This window comes from Castor canadensis, chromosome 11 (genome assembly GCF_047511655.1).
Source record: "Castor canadensis chromosome 11, mCasCan1.hap1v2, whole genome shotgun sequence".
Taxonomy (NCBI): Eukaryota; Metazoa; Chordata; class Mammalia; order Rodentia; family Castoridae; genus Castor; species Castor canadensis.
Genome location: NC_133396.1, coordinates 121,059,381 through 121,075,955, shown reverse-complemented (window position 1 = coordinate 121,075,955; position 16,575 = coordinate 121,059,381). Strand labels below are relative to the sequence as shown.

Here is a 16,575-nt window from a genome sequence, read left to right as displayed (position 1 = left end):
TAACTAAAGCGAAAAAGAGCTGGGGGCGTGGCTCAAGTGGTAGAGCACTTGCCTAGCAAGTCTGAGGCCCTGAGTTCAAATCCCAGTACTGAGAAAGAAAGAAATTATAAGGAGGATCTTTTGGCTGAAAGAGAGTCCTGACTCACAGAACTGTAGAAAGAGAAGGCTGAAGCAGAGGGCAGCACACTATTTGGCAGAGATGCTATCATAAAGTAACATGTGTCAGGAAGGCCATGATCTTCCAACCCGGAGATCGTGTGACCTGGTGTAATGAGATTCTGTACTGTGCGGTTTATGCAGTCTTCCATGATCACTACCATTATTGTGACTAAGAAAGAGTCAGGCCAGCATGTCACTGATGCAGAGATTCAGAGGGAGTTAGTGGACAGTTCCTGTCAAGGTCTCTCTGCATCAGAAGCCCATCCCGTTGAACAAGTAAATGTATCAACATTTGATACAGTTACTAAGGGGAGGGATAGCCTGATGGTTAGGGGCAGACTTGGAGACACATGGCCTGGGCTTCAGTCTTGACTCTGCCACCTATTGTGTGCCCTTGGGCAATGTACTTAGGGTCCGTGCACTCCAGTTTCATCTGTGAAATGAGGGTAACAATAGTTTTTATATCATAGAGACACAGTGAGGACTAAATAAGTTAATACACAAAAAGTGCTAACCAGGTGCCATGCATAGGAAACCCACCAGATGTCAGGGGTCCAAAGAGTTCAGTCCTTGGCCCTTGCCTCCTCCCTATCCACAAGCTCTTCCTTGGTGGTGATCAGCCATGCCCATGGTTTTAAATACAACCTATGCACCAACGATTCCAAAACGTATATGCCTAACAAGTCCAATGTGTCCCCAATTCCAGCCTGATGTCTAATATTCACCTCAAACTGACTAAGCCCCAAACTGCCCTTGATCTTCTCCCTCCAAAACTTGCTCCTCCTGTCATCTCTCTTGTCTCAGGAAAAATGGCAGCTCCATCTTTCCAGGAACTCAAGTCAAAAACCTGGGAGTCATCTGTGATTCCTCTCTGTCCCTCATATTTCATATCTAATTGGTCAACAAATCCTGTTAGCTATATCTTCAACACATACCCACACTCCACGCACTTCTCACCACCTCCCCTGCTACTGCCTGGTCCAATCCACCATCCTCTCCCACCTGGATTATTGCAAAAGCTTTCCTGCTTCCTGTCCATTTTCATCACAAAGCCAGAGGTATTTGGTTAACATTTCAACTTACTCTTCTGTTCTATTCACTCAGAGTAAAAGCCAAAGTCTAAAAAATAAGCTATGGGTCCACCTCCACCCTGCCCTCTTACCCCTCACCTCCATGACCTCATCTCCTTCTCTCCTTGCTGTTCCTCCAGGCAGGGCTCTCTCCTTCCTCAGCACTTGATCCTTTGCCAGAGGCTCTTCCTTCCAGCCTCTCTCCCTCACCTGCTGTAGATTTTTATACAAATAGTATCTTCTCATTAGAGCCTTCCTTGGTCAGCCTATTTAAAATGGGAATCCCCAAAGCTCCCTATCCCTTTGTCCTGCTTTGTTTTTTTCTTTCGTATTCATCTTACTTGCCTATGCGCCTATAGAATTTAGGTTCTGTGTGGGCATGAGTGTGGCTAATTCAGTGACCTTTCCCCAGTGACCTAAGTCAATGACCTACCATTGCACAAAGGTTAAACTATTATTGTTATATCTTTTGCAAAAACCCTTTTGGAACTCAACATTTGAACTCAACCGGAAAAGAGACAGGGAGGGAGGTAGGATGAAAAGAGAGAGAGGGAGGCGGAAGGGGAAGGAAGGGAGGGAGGGAGAGGGAGAAAAAGGGAGAGGAAAAGGAGGAAGAGAGGTAAGGGGAGAAGTGTGAGGTGGAGGGAGTAAGAGGAGAGAGAGAGAGAGAGAGAGAGAGAGAGAGAGAGAGAGAGAGAGAGAGAGAGAGAGAGAGAGAGAGAGAAGGAATTAATGAAGCTGGGGCCTATTTTTAGCTATACCTTCCTAGGTGCTGAACCGTGAGCGTCATCCGTGCGCTCAATGAAGGACTACCGTGACATCTGTCATTTTATGCTAACTTTCAGCCTGTGGGTTGGAGACTGCGCCAGGGTTGTAATCCTGCTTCCGACGCTGGCAGCTGCGACGCCCAGGTGGCGGGGCGGCCAGGCGGGGCGGCGGGGAGCGGGAGGCGGGACTCGGGACTCGGGGTCCCCGCCCTCGCGCGGCCGGCGCTGCACGCTCTCCATGGCGGGCCCCGCGCCCTGGTGGCCGCTGGCAGCGCTGGCCCTGGTTCTGGCGCTGGCCCCGGGCTTGCCCGCAGCCCACGCTGGGCAGACGCCGCGCCCCGCCGAGCGGGGGCCCCCGGTGCGGCTCTTCACCGAGGAGGAGCTGGCCCGCTACGGCGGGGAGGAGGTAGGCGGGCCTGGGGACCCGGCCGCTGCGGCCTGCGGGCCGGGGACCGGGGACCCGGACCCGGGAGGCGCCCGCGGCGGCCGCCCTCTCCTGGAAGCCCGGCCCCGCGCAGTCCTCCGGGGCGGAGGGAAGGGAGGCCACGCCGGCCCCCTGGGTTAGGTGGGCATTGGGTGGGCCCAGGGAGGATCCGGGCTTCCTTGACCCTTTTCCTTTTCCTTTCGCTGAATCCCAGGCCCCCTCTGTAGCCGACCCCTCAAACCCTCATTTAATTTGTCTGTGCCCTTGAGGATGCGCGCAGAGGGAAAACTGAAGGTTGGACTGTCCTCCCCGAACCCCACGTTCCATCAGTAGTCAGGAGGCCTCTAGAAACTCACAGCCACCTGGCCATCTGGGTTGGGGGCCCCTAGGTCATGGCTTCCATGAAGTCTGATATAGATGGGGAGGGGCTGGGGCTGGGTAGAGAGAACATGGTACCCTGGCATTTCAGAGCTGAAGGAAACAACCCCTCCTTTTACAGATAACTAAGGCATGCCACCTGTTAGTAGTGGCCCAGAAAAGGACCTGGTACTCTTGATAAAACCCTCCAGCCTGGGCATCTTAGCTCCTGAGTTAACTGACCTTACAGAAGGATCCAAGGGTGTCAGCTTGGATGTCATATATGAAGAAGTTGGCTAGACCTGTGGGTCTATGAAGCCCTGAGGAGGGAGACATGACAGGGAGGTGATTGGCTGTTAAGGGACATCTTTTGGGGTGGCAGGGGAGGGACCCAGGTGGTGCATTCCAGCTGCTGGACCTGCATCCCACCTGCGGCTCAGGCTCCAACTATGGAATAAGACCTTCCTTCCTTTCTCCCTGCTGTTTTTGTGTCTCTCATGTACCTGTCTTGGCACTTTCCAGTGGCCCTCTGCTTGACCACAGGCCTCATGACGCACGTGACTGATGAGGGCCTGATCATTACCTTGCATTTTCCTGGCTTCAATCTTTCTGGCACCTCTGTCTGTCCTGAGTCTTGGGTGAACTTCCCAGTAGACACTCAGAGGCAAAGGGCGTTTTGTACTAAATGTGCCTTCTGGTGGTCAGGGAAGAGACTGGGCTGAGCCTGGGGTTCCAAAGTGCCAGGTCCTCCTCTGATTCACGCTGTGATTTGGGACATGTCATTTAACCTCCCTGAGCCCAAATAGCTTCATCCATAAGAAAAAGTATTAGACAAATTATCTTCAAGGCCCCGTCTGGTTTTCAAATTCCTCCAAAGTCCCTGTTTGACATTTGGGAATTACTTTTTTTTTTTTTTGGTGGTACTCAAGTTTGAACTCAGGACCTTAACTTGTCACTTGAGCCATACCACCAGCCTGAGAATTACGATTAAAAAAAAAAAATCTTTTCTTTAGGAAAATCACCAATCTCTTATTCCTCTTTGCCTTAAACTTTCAAAACTTAGAGAAGGATAGGGGAAGCTAACATTTATTTCCCTTGCCTGCTAAGTGCTTTATATCTCTCGATAACCTCAACAGCCCATAGTTTTATTATCTTCCTATCAGAAAGGAGAAAGCTGAGGCACAGAGAGGATAAGTAATTTGCCCAAGGCAACACAGCTCATAAGTGGTAGCTCAAACACAGGCCTATTTGGTTTGAAAACTTATGTCAGACCCACTGCATCCTTGTGACTCCTCCTTTGGTTTCTTGGCAAAAGGCAACTCTTGTGCTGCTGTTTATGGCTTGCTATGATCAAAAATAGGTAAAATGATGCATCCATGTATATATATCCAACCATGGATCACAAAGGATCTCACCTGCCCAGGTGGCTGAGGGGACAGGCAAACCAGGGGATGAAGCTGGTACTGAGTGTATGTCTTTACCATGTCTGGACATTTCTGTTCCTGAGTTTGCATTTATGCTCCTGAGGAGTCCGTCTACCCTCTCTCAGTTGTGATTTCCCAGGCCTGAAAATCTGAGCCTGAGGACCCTCAGGCTCAGGTTGGTGGACTCCATCTCCATACAACAAAAGACACTTGGTGTTTAGCTGATACTACCCTTCTTCTGCACCACAGCCTGTGGCACGTCTGTGAACAGTGCTCCCTCAGAGGGCACCAAACATGCCTCTCTGTACCTTTTCTACGACTTCTGCTTAGTGCCTGCACCTTCAGTACAGAGTTTAACAAGGAGATAATTATTTTACTGTTGAAGAAATGGAGAGTGTTAGTGATATATGCATGTTTTTATACATGAATGTTATGTTTATATGACTCTATGCACAGAAAAGTAAGAAACATCAAAGAAAAGATGACATAATGGAAACTCAACCACACCATGATTAAATTATAGTTGTATTATATTTTTAAAAATTGATATAAATCCATAACCCCACTTGTAAGCAATCAAAGCTGGGGAATAAATAATCATGGTGAAGAAAGGTGAGAGGTCACAAAGAAAAGGCAGTGTGCTGGCTTATAAATTTAAATTTACCCTTGTTAGGGGAAGGGGAGTGAGTATCAGCCACATTTTTGGGGATGGTCTTTGGGAGCCAACTAGGGCTAAATGCTCACAGACAGTTTCCTTCAGCACTTCTCAGGGAAAGCAGGTGGTATATCACTTAGAGAAACTGAGGCCCGGGAGGTCATGTGACAGTAACATGCTTCCTTGGGGAAGTTGTTCAACTTCTCTGAGCCTCAGCCCTTATGTCTATTAAATGTGGTAGTGAAAACACTTGGCCATAAGCTCCACAAGGATAAGAATCCTAAGACCACCCCAGAGAAGGCCATGCAGTGCCTCCCACCCTCACTTGGCCTGCGAGCCTCCATGCTGACGTCTCTCACCACTGATGGGGCTGAGATGCAGGAGAAACCTGGTCCTAGGTGTCCTGGATCTGTGCCAGTCGTCCCAGTCCACCTGGATGAAGGCTAGAGAATCTCAACAGATCTGCTTTTGTGTGCTTGTCTCTTGTTTTGGTGATGGTGGTGTTTCTAAGTTAACATTTTATATTCATTAATACAGCAAAAATAAAATGTAAAACTCATGGTTAATAGAGCCATGAGAGCCTTGTAAAGACTTGGAAATAGTGTTAAGGCAGCAGGAACCAGCAAGTGCAAAGGTTGGCCAAGTGAAGATGACATGGCCTGTATGAGAAGAAGACCTCAAGGAAACAGTGAAAGGAATGTAAAAATAGGATGAAGAAAGTCAGGGGGATGGCAAAGGCCAATGTTGGTGCTGGCAAAAAGCCAGAGGAATAAGGATTCTACAATGACTTTAACTGTGATGTTGTGCGGGTTTTCCGTGAGGATTACTAAACTGTAAACATCTGTGATGGTTATGGGCTTTTCATGAGTATTAATAAATCAACACTTTCATGTGAAAAAAAAAACCATAGAGCCATGAGCAATCAGTATCGCTTGCATATTTCTGACCCTGAACATGGCCTATTGTTTTGTTTTGTTTTTTATTTTATTGGCTTATTGTTTTTGAAGGATAAACTGAGAAACTCTTAAATGTAATTAAGTTGTTTATATAATTTGGCCCAGGAATTCCATATATTAAAATAGGCCTCAAGGAAGTAACTCACTAAATTAGAAAGTAATTTTTAGAAAGATATCATCATGCTGTCATTTATAATTGCAAGGACTGAAAACACCCTAATCCCCAAAGTAGAAGACCAATTACACAAGTAGGTACACAGTGTAACTCATAGATGGGGTCTCCTGTAGCTATTTAAGTGACAACCATCTTCCAATACATGGAAATGTCATGTGAAGTCATGTTGCCTGTAAGATCAAAGTATAAAATAGATCATTTACCTTGATGACATACTTGTATGTCCATTGATGATGAAGAAATTTAGATGGATTTGAATTATTCATCATTTAACATTCTTTGGAATTGTTATTTGCATAAAGTTATTTGAATCCCTGATTGTTTTGTGCTCTTCTCACAACACCTGATGGCTTTTCTGAGATGTGTGAGTGGCCATGACATTGCTTAGGTAGGTAGCAAGCTCACCAAAGACCAGGCCTTGTGACCTTATCACTGCTTTTTGCATGGCTCATGATGGGAAGAGACTTTCCTAACTTGTCTGTGAAAGCTGGGTTTTTGGCCTCCTCTTCACAGCTTCTTCCCTGCTTTCTAGGAAGATCAGCCCATCTACTTGGCAGTGAAGGGTGTGGTATTTGATGTCACTTCCGGAAAGGGTAAGTGGTTTGGCATTTTGAATCTTTATTTCTGGGGAACTCAGAAACCAGAGCAAGTCCTTTTCCTTCTGTTTTAGATGACCAGATTGAGTTACTCTTTGTCACTGTTTTACTTCCAGTGATTTTTTTTCCTACTAATACCACGCTTCTACTCAAAAGCCTTTTATGGCTTCCCAAATTCATATTTATTGATGACCTATTCTGGTTGAAGCAAGAAGCAAAGTGTTCTTTAGCAGAGAGCTGGCATCATAGAACATTGTTAGAATCTTTTAATGCCACCTAATGATTTCTTTAATTGTAACTGCAAATGATATCATGGAAGCAGTTTTTAATGGTTCATCTTTTATTTGATTCAAAACACTGCTGAGTAACAATAGACTTGGTTTCCACCAGCATTTAAGAAGAGACAGTTTTCTTGTTTGCATTTTAATTTTTAAAGGGACTGTTTTCAAAAAGCCACTTCTCAGCACACATGTGTGATTTATCCCATAATTTGAATTAGGGGAACCCAACACGATGGCTGGAAGTGAGCTACTGGGCTTTATATCTTCACTGCGTATTTGTCCTCAGGCTTGGAGCCTGTTTTAGGATTGGGTGGGGCCACATGCAGGTTCCTGGCTTCTCTGCATGCTCGCCCACATTCTTCCTTCCTTCCTCCCCACTGCAGAGTTTTATGGACGAGGAGCCCCCTACAATGCCTTGACTGGGAAGGACTCCACCAGAGGGGTGGCCAAGATGTCCCTGGATCCTGCAGACCTCACTCATGACACTGTGAGTCATATTGTGAACTTTTGTTGAAATGCTCCATACTCTCAGCCATGGCTTTTTTTTTCTTAAAATTCTGGACAATAGCAAAGCTTCTTTTTTGTGTGTGGGGGGAGACTGAGGTTTTCAAAGCTTCTTAATTAATTTCTTTACCCTCCAGTCTGCCTTGTGTAGTGACCAATCATTTTCTTTCTTTCTTTTTTTTTTTTTTTTTTGGTGACACTGGGGTTTGAACTCAGAGTCTCAGGCTTGCGAGGCAGGTGTTCTATCACTTGAGCCACTCCACCAGCCCTTTTTTGTATTGGGTGTTTTTTAGATATGGTCTTGAGAACTATTTCTCCAGGCTGGCTTTGAACCACATCCTCCTGATTTCTGTCTCCTGAGTAGCTAGGATTACAGGCATGAGCCACCAGTGCCTGACTATCCAATCATTTCCATGAAATAGATTGTCTTACTGTGTCAGGCCTACTCAGAAATCTTCCGTGGCTGCTCCCCATTGCCCAGAAAGTCCTGTCTACACTCTTGTAAACTTATAATCCAACTCAGTTTGGCCCCAAGCTGCCTTGGCAGCCTCATCCACCTTATGGTCTGCACCCACCATCCTCCAGCCCCCTTTTGGGTTGGAATCTGAGACCCATTTCCCAGGTCACTCTTGGTAGCTTAGTGGATGGACTGGGGAGAAGAAAGGTCCCCCCTATGCTATGGAGGACAAAATAGCACCTAAAATTAATCCCAGTGGCGGGGGGCATGGCTCAAGTGGTAGAACACCTGCCTAGGAAACACAAGGCCCTGAGTTCAAACCCCAGTGCCATCACCCCAAAAAAAAAGTAATTCCTACAGCCAGGCTGGCATTCGTTCACCCAAATTGTGCTCAACATCAAATTGATACTGAGATAAATTGAAATGGGTCAGACTGTTAAACCACAACTTATAGAAACAAATTAAGAAAAGGGGAGGCGTATTAATCAGTGTGTTAAAATAATTAACCTATAAATAGAAAAGGTTTACTTTCACTCAGAGTTTTGGAGGTTTCAGCCCATGATCAATTGATCCTGTTGTTTTGAGGTCTGTGACAAAACAGCACGTCATGATGCGAGCATGTAGCAGGGCAAACCTGCTTACCTCATGGCCAGGAAGCAAAAGAGAAAGCAGAGGGAGTCTCGGTCCTTTTTATAGGTTCCACCACCTCCCAATAGCACTACTGTGGAAATCAAGCCTTTAACACTTGGGCCTTTAGTAAAGGGGCACTCTGGATCCAAACTATAGCAGGAAATGGACATGAATTTGTAACAGGAGTATCGAGAGTGGTAAGATCAACCCAGGAGGCAGACTGCAACAGAGTGTACCCCAGCCCTACTCCAGGATGGTTGTTCTCTGGAGTGTTCAATTCCTACGCCAGTCAAACAGCAAAAAAATGATAGCCATCACTCCCCTGACATCACACCATGTGCACACACAGGGTTCTCTCTGATAAAGTCCATTTTTCATTATATTTCTCTTGCATTCAGGGTGTGGGGAGGGTAAGGAAGGGCTGGAGAAAGGCCAGTGCCTTTCACTCATCCCATCTCCTGTTTCTTGGGCCTTTCTCCCCAAGACGGGTCTCACGGCCAAGGAACTGGAATTCCTGGATGACATCTTCACCAGAGTATACAAAGCCAAATATCCCATCGTTGGCTACACAGCCCGGAGAATTCTCAATGAGGACGGCAGCCCCAACCTGGACTTCAAGCCTGAAGACCAGCCCCATTTTGACATAAAGGATGAGTTCTGATGTTCTATTTGCAAGGCAGGCTCTCTGGAAGGGCAGGTGGGGACAGATGCTAAATTGCCTACAGAATAGGTTGCCAGAAGCCTCTGAGTCACCTGGATCTGAATAAAGCAGATGTTTAACCTGGAAGAATGACTGCTTGTCACAGTCCTTGTTCCAGTGTTCTGTCTGCCTAGGTATCCCTGGCCACACAGTACCCAGGGTGGTAACAGTAGCCCCAATGGAAAGCTGCCTACACATCACCATATTGCCATTGCCATTTGGGCAGTGGAATTATGAGTGACCTTTATTTCTTCTTTACGCTTTTCTGTACTTGCCAAATTTTCTGCCATGACTATGTTGACTTTATAATAAGAACAAAAATAAACCTATTGTTATAGAAAGAGAATTTGTTCACATATGCCAGTTCCTGGATTCTCATCACACTACTTGTAGGCAGGTAGGCTTGTGCTTTCTGTTCCTCTGCCTGGGAAGAGGCCAGGCAGCAGGGACCATGCACGCAGCGTGGTGGAATTGGAGTGGGATTAATTGGAAGGGTGAGTGATAAGAAAGGAAGTGAGTGAGAGCGTAAGCCTGCTGTGGCCCCATGGGCAGCTAGAAAGTGGTAAGGAAGGCTGGAGTTTTGCATGGCACAGCCTGATTGAGGTCACTCTAAGAATGGTGACATGCAGCCTTACACCAGACTTGAGGTCAGATTCCAGAAGGAAATCCCTCTTTAGAGGAAATTTTTCCTTCCAGGGAGCATTGGGCGATGTCTAGACACATTTTTCATTTTGGTCGGGACCAGGGGAGCTGCTAAACATCCTGTAATGCATGGGACAGCACCCTCCCCCACAACGAAGAATTACCTCATCCAAAGTATTGATCATGCTGAGGCTGATCTTAGAAACCTTACTGTAGAGATGAATTTATTTGCTATACAGCTTTGTTATTTATTAAAATAAACAATTGTTCCCAAGAAAGAACTTTCGCATTAAGCAGAAGAATGTTCAAAATGCTGACACCTGGGCTTATGATTCAGTGCTTCTAGAACAGGGCTTGGGGATGGCATTTTTAACGAGCACCCTAGGACACTGTGATGCAAATGGGTGCATGTGAACTTTGAGAGATGCTGCCTTGTGCCTTTCCAGTCACTCAGGAAGAATAGCTCAGGTCCTTTCTGAGGGCCAGGTTTGACCTTTCCTTTTCTGGTTAATGTGTTCAGGACTCGGGATGGGGGGAGGTCCTAATGGTGCACCCCTAGGTCCTGCTCAAGAAGCTGGGGACTTGATTGCCATCCAAGAGTAATGGGCTGGCCCTCGAACTTATCAGAAAGGACTTAGGTCTGGAATTCTGGAGGTTGTGCAGTCAAGGTGGTCTGTACCAGGACATTTTGCCCAAAATAGATGGTATATGAATGAATGCAAATGACATACAAGTCCTTAGGAACGGCCAAGAAATGACTTTTTACTTATATCCCCACACTTCTCACACCACCTTGAAATGGCAGGAAGCTAGAAAGCTACTCCCTAGACCCCTATCTGCACAGGACAAGGTCTCCAAACTCAGGCTTAGGAACTTTCCAGGACAGTTTTCCCTGCTCCCCACCTCCACTCCTGCCCCCATCAAAGCAAAAGTTTTCCTTCCTGGCCTTAATTCACCACTCCTCTAGGGACTACTCTGCCCAGTTCCCTGCCCTACTCTTCCAAGGCTGCCTTCTATACCCCAGCAGGGCCTTTCACTTAGAGGTTATAGCTCTCATTTAAGAGATTCTGAGCCAGATGTTGCCAGGGCAGTATACAAAATGCTGGGCAGCCTGCACAGGCTCTAGAGAGCATGGATGCAACCCCAGGGGAGGGCACAGGTTGGCCTGGGAATTTGCACCATTGGCACAAATCCCTGGAAACCCAAAGCCCCATGTGCCCCCATTAGCTTATATGTTTCCTTTGCCCTCCTTTTAATAACCAGCCTAAGCACACCTCTTTCAGGACACCTTCCTCTCCTCTGGGATCCCCTGGAACCTCCCTGCACCTGCCTGCCTGTAATGGCCAAACCAGAGTGTCTTGAGGGCCCAATACTATCACTGAACTAGATGGCCTGGGACTTTCCTGGTTTTAATACTAAAAGTCATGCATCCCAGCAAGCCTCCTTGGCCCTGGACAATCCAAGAAATAACTGCACTAGCAGCTGAGTACAGGCCTCCTTCCAGCTGTGGCACTCCAGACCTGTGCCACCCTGCAATGAAGAAGAAAGGAAGGGGCTGCAGTTTACCCTGGAGAAGGCTGAAGGGAGGACCATGGGAGAATGGAGGGAACTTGTTCTTTAGCAGTTTTCATACAAGTTCAACTGAAGCATGTCTAATGGGAAGTTCAATGCCTGTTCTACAAAAGGTGCTCCATGCATTGGTGTAACTTGTAAAGCTCTTCCCCAAATCTAAGCTGCTTCTGCTGAGTTACAGCCCACTATACCCCCTCTTGGGGGGAGCATGTTTCTCTGCATCCTAGAATGCCAGTCAGTACCCTCTCTGTGCTCTGCGGACCTGTAACAGCACAGAGCCTTGCCCCTTGCAGATGGCACAGAGGCAGCTCCTTTGCCATGACAGGAAAGAAGAAGAAACAAGACCCTGGATCATGGAACCATTGAAAAGCTATTAAACGAGGTCAATATCTATTGAATGTCCTGTCAAGGTGATCAACGGAGTTGGCTGGCCTGCAGAAGAGCAGAGCAGAGGGGCCTGACCAGCAACCCAGTTCCCTAGAAGCCAGGGTCACGCAGAGGTCATCTAGCCTGGGTTCTAGCTGTATCCTAGCAGAAGAGCTCCATACTTAAACACTTTCAGGCACTTGCTCCAGGAGTTTCTTCAGCATCTCAACAACTTCTACTCAGAGCCCACATCACTGTGAGGCTGTGAGTGTCCTGTATGCAGAGCTCTCCTTCAGGACCCCAGGGATGCAGCCGCCTCCCCCGCTCCACCTCCTGCTCCCCCATAGATGGTGGCTTCAAGCACACCCAGGCCTTGCTTTCAGAAGCCTGGAACCACATGGCTTTACTGGTGGGAAAGGTGACTGACCAGGCAGAAGTTGGCCCTGAAGGCTCTTTCTAGGACAGCAAATGTAATCATTGCCTGGAGGATTATTTAATACTGTGTTGTGACAGTCATCTTTTATGCTCCATTTCACAACCCAACAGTCTAGTACATGTGTAATCTCTCACTGCCTGATTCCACCTTCTTCCCTGGGCTCCTCAGCTAGGCAGAACTGCTCGTGCCATTCTGGGACATTTGTAGGTACAAGGAGTTAACATTCCTGGGGGCAATCCTCAGCTAAGGAAGGGCTGCTGCAAAGACAAGTCTTCCCATGGCTCATTCTATAGGGTTTTCAGAGCTGTGTTCATCAGTGTTCTGTCACTGTGACAAAATACCGGAAGTAGGGATAAAAGATTTATTTTGCTCATATTTCAGAGGTTTAGCCCATGGTTGGTTGTCTCCATTACCTTTGGGCTTGTAGTGAGGCAGCACATCATGGTGGGGAACTTTGTGGTAAAGCAAAGCTGCTTATTTCATGCCCTCCAGGAAACAAAGACAGAGAGAGAAAGAAAGAGAGAAGAAGGAGTTGGGGTCTCCATATCTCCTTCAAGGGCATGCTTCCAATGACCTAACTTCCTCCCTCCAGACTCCACCACTTAAAGGGTTCACCACCTCCCAATTGTACCACCCTGGAGATCACACCTTTAACACACTGACCTCCAGGGGTCATTCCAGAGTCAAACCCCAATAACTCATGGTAGTATCATCTAGATAACACACCCCTGGGTTGACTGATTCTCCTTCCTGGTTTCATGTTTCCAGTGCAAATCTGCCTGGTCCCATGGATCACTTCCCAATGAGTATAGGCGCACATAAACCCCCATCCTGTTCTCTGTTTTGGGGGCTAAGACCCAAGTTTACTTCCCAGGCTAAGACACACATTTACTTCCTCAGATACCAACATAATCTCACTATGCCAAATTCAAGTTTACTAATAACATTTTGCTTGTGTGTAGCACTTCAGAGGGTACAAATTTCTAATTCCAGTTACTATAGTTATGCAACCAGAATTTAGTGGTGTGAATCAGCCTTCATTGTGCTCAGAGAGTCTATGAATATGTAACTCAAGAGCATGCAGTGGGAACAGTGTGTCCATCCCTGATGTCTGGGGCCTCAGCTGGAATAATAAAGGCCCCCTCACTAGCTCAGTCACATTTTCCATGGGTGATGCCTGATGCTGGCTGGGAGCCCCTTTCCTCTCTATGGGCTTTTCACAGCATGGTGGCTGGGTTGTCCTTCCTTTTATGATCTAGTCACTGAAGTCAGGCAACATCACTTCTTTTCACTTACAGGAACCACAAAGTCCCATCCAGGGTCAAGGGGCATAAGGCCATTTGGGGGAAAACGCAGTCCTTTATGGTTCCCTCCCACATTATGTCCTGAAACTGTACTTTGTCTTCTTAGAATCTGTGGTGTTTAGGCTGATGCCTGGTGTATAGCAGGTGTGCACATGGTAAATCACGTGGCCTGGAGAGAGACAGATTTGAGTCACTTCACCTGTGTTTGAATCCTGGCTTCAACACTGTGACCCTGGAGAAGCTAGTTAGCATCTTGGAACCTCAGTTTCCTAAGTATTAAAATGAGGACAAAAATACCCATTTCACAAAGCTGGTGCCAAAGATTAAGTGCAACCTGTGTATAGCCGACTCCTGATGCCTGGTGGGGGCTCAGTTTCTTTTCATGTCTTCTCCTTCTACTGCATTCCAGCCCCCATGTCCTGGACTGACAGGCATCTTGGGCTTCCTGGCAGATATATATTTGGGGTCTTGGTAATAGACTGGGCCTTGGAGGAAGCCCAAATGAGCAGCTCCAGTGCTCTGTCTCTTTACATCTTTGGATTCCTCTTGCAGGTCCCTCACCCAGTTCTACTGATTGAGAGAAGGCTCCTCCTGCAGTCTCAGAATCTCAGGCTTCCCAGAATCCCTGGGGGTTCTCCCAGAGTCCCTGTGGCAGTGGGAAAACTTGCCCCTTCCCCAGCCATGGCCTGGGCCACAGTCTTGCAGCCTGAGGTCTAATAGCAGCTGTGCCTGAGGCCCCCACTGGGGTGCAGCTTATCTTACCCCACTCAGGCACAGAGATCCTTTGTGGTCTGAGTCTCTGTCCAGCCCTCACTTCCCCAAGGGTTAGGCCTGGCACTCTACAGGTTAAGTGACTGGTTCTAGAAGGTGCCATGCTCACAGTCTTCCTTGGGCCTTTGCACATCATTCCCTTTGGAATGCTTTTGTGCTTGATCACATTGTTGTCTGCAAAACCCATCTAGGCTTTGGTACTACCTCATCAAAGGAGCTTTCTCAGACCCCCTCCCCAGCAAGATGGGTACCCAGTAGCCAGCACACCCCTGTGGAGGCACAGGTCTACTGAACGATAGCTGTGTTTTGCTTTGCCTGCCTCCCCCACTGGGCTGGGATGCACCGCCCTGTTCATAGCTGTCTCCCCATCACCTAGCACAAAGCCCAGCACCTTCTATGTCTGATAACATGAATGGAGGGAAAATGACCTCGTGGTGAATGAATGAATGGTGAATAGATTGCTCCCCCCTCACCTCGGGCACACCCCCTTCCCTCCAGCCCTCTCCCACCCCACACTTACAACTGAAGTCTGAACCCTGAACCCACTCCTACAGCATCAGAACACTGCTAAGGTCTCTGGCAGAGCCTGTCTGGGTACTGCTTCCAGGCTCTCTCCTGGACCAACCTAGCCCAAGTGTTTCCACAGCCTCATCATCTGGAGAATGTATAAAAATAGTAAGTGGTTCCCTTGGCAACCATCACAGCAAATGGTAACTGCCTGGACAATCTTGGAACTCCTGCAGTGGGGAGAAAACAAACACTGCCCTCACAGGTCACTCCCCGATCTTGGCTGCCCAGGGCGCCATCTGAGCTGCTTCTCCTTGCCTCACAGCTCTCCTGGAGACCACCTGCTCTGGAGACAGAGGGGAACTGATGGGCAGGAGGAGCTTCTCTGTCTGTCCAGACCATTTAGTTCCATTAGTCCTGAGTTGCCATCCTTGTCCCCTCCCTGTGGGCTTCCTTAGGGTCTCTTCTGGCTGCCCCACTCTGTTCATTATGTCACCTGAGTGGTCAGAAGGACTTCAGCAGCTGCTAGCAGGAGACTCAGTCTTGAAGCCAGGGGTCCTATATCATGTGTGCCTGAGTGTGTGCACTGTGCCCAGCTTGTTCAGGTCCACTGATGGTTTGCATCTCTGCCCAGGTCTTCAGTTCCTTGGTTCTGGGTCCGGCAGGGCACGTGTCCATTCTTGACAGCATCCTCCCATCCCCCCAGGTTCTGCTCTTTTCACACCAGCACAGTTCCTCTCTAGGATGATTAGGGGGTGTGCAGCTCTCACAGACTAAGAGCTGGGGACCTGGGGATGTGGGGTTGGGTGGCTTGGTTCATGAACTATGAGAGGAGGGCAGAGAGGTTCACGAACAACAGTTCATGCTCAAGGGTGAAGCAGGGCAGGATGCAAGTTGGCAGGAAGCCAGACCCTAGTATCTCTTGAGGGCGGGAAAAGCTGGCAGCTGAAAGCCACACAGGTTTGTTTGGTTTGGTTTGGTTTGGGCGGTACTTGGGTTTGAACTCAGGGCCTCACGCTTGCTAAGGCAGCCACTCTACCACTTGAGCCACTCCACGAGCCCTAAGAGTCACACAGGTTTGGAAGTGGAGCCCGGAGTGCGACCCTGATCTGTCAGGATGCAGATGCCCAGTGGGTGGTTGGTGGGCACAGCGCTGTTTGGAGCTGGCCTGGACAATCAAGTGACTGCCTTTTTCTCCCTCTTCACGAGAGCGAGGCTTCTGCTGCCTCCTCACCCCCACCTCCTGGAATGTTGAGCTTGCTACATCTTCATGACTGGAGCCCATCCTTGTACTCTCTGAACCTTGCTTCCAACCTCAGGTTCCCACTCACCCCATTACTGAGCTGGAGGTCCCAGTGCCTCTTGTCTGAGTCCACTGCCTTGTGGATGGTGATTACAGCAGTGGCACGTCACTGAGCTAGGCATGGACCATGTGCTGACTCTCAGTATTTGCTATTTCATTTGATTCCCTGAAAGGTCCTAACATCTTATAGAGGACAAAAGTGAATCCAGGGAGAGAATAAGTGACTTGTCAGGGAAGACACCCTCTGACAGCTTATGAGCTCAGGAGTAGGGATTTTAATGCAGGACTTGCTTCATTCTATTCTCTCTCTCTCTCTCTCTCTCTCTCTCTCTCTCTCTCTCTCTCTCTCTCCCCCCCTCCCCTTTTGGTGGTACTGGGAGTTAACTCAGGACCTCATGCTTTCTAGGCAAGCATCCTACTACTTGAAATACCACAGCCATTTCTGTGTTGGTTATCTTTGAGATAGGGTCTCGCTTTATGCCTGGCCCAGCCTGGACTGTGATCCTCCTGATCTCCACC

At 48.0% G+C, this 16,575-nt stretch overlaps 1 protein-coding gene across 1 annotated transcript; it reads left to right on the top strand.

The window, feature by feature from the left end:
- Window positions 1-2,207: 2,207 nt before the first annotated feature.
- Nenf (neudesin neurotrophic factor) lies at window positions 2,208-9,501 on the top strand. The gene is made up of 4 exons (XM_020172835.2): window positions 2,208-2,402; window positions 6,520-6,580; window positions 7,248-7,351; window positions 8,940-9,501. The coding sequence occupies exons 1-4, from the start codon at window positions 2,235-2,237 to the stop codon at window positions 9,114-9,116; spliced, it is 510 nt and encodes a 169-aa protein (XP_020028424.1). The 5' UTR covers window positions 2,208-2,234; the 3' UTR covers window positions 9,117-9,501.
- The last annotated feature ends 7,074 nt before the right edge of the window (window positions 9,502-16,575 follow it).

What these genes read in the sequence shown, in the direction of transcription:
- Nenf (XM_020172835.2), top strand. Translation starts at nt 2,235, where the DNA reads ATGGCGGGCCCCGCGCCCTGGTGGCCGCTGGCAGCGCTGGCCCTGGTT. An exon ending in CCCGCTACGGCGGGGAGGAG is followed by an intron (nt 2,403 to 6,519) that starts GTAGGCGGGCCT and finishes CCTGCTTTCTAG; the next exon opens with GAAGATCAGCCCATCTACTT. An exon ending in TGATGTCACTTCCGGAAAGG is followed by an intron (nt 6,581 to 7,247) that starts GTAAGTGGTTTG and finishes TCCCCACTGCAG; the next exon opens with AGTTTTATGGACGAGGAGCC.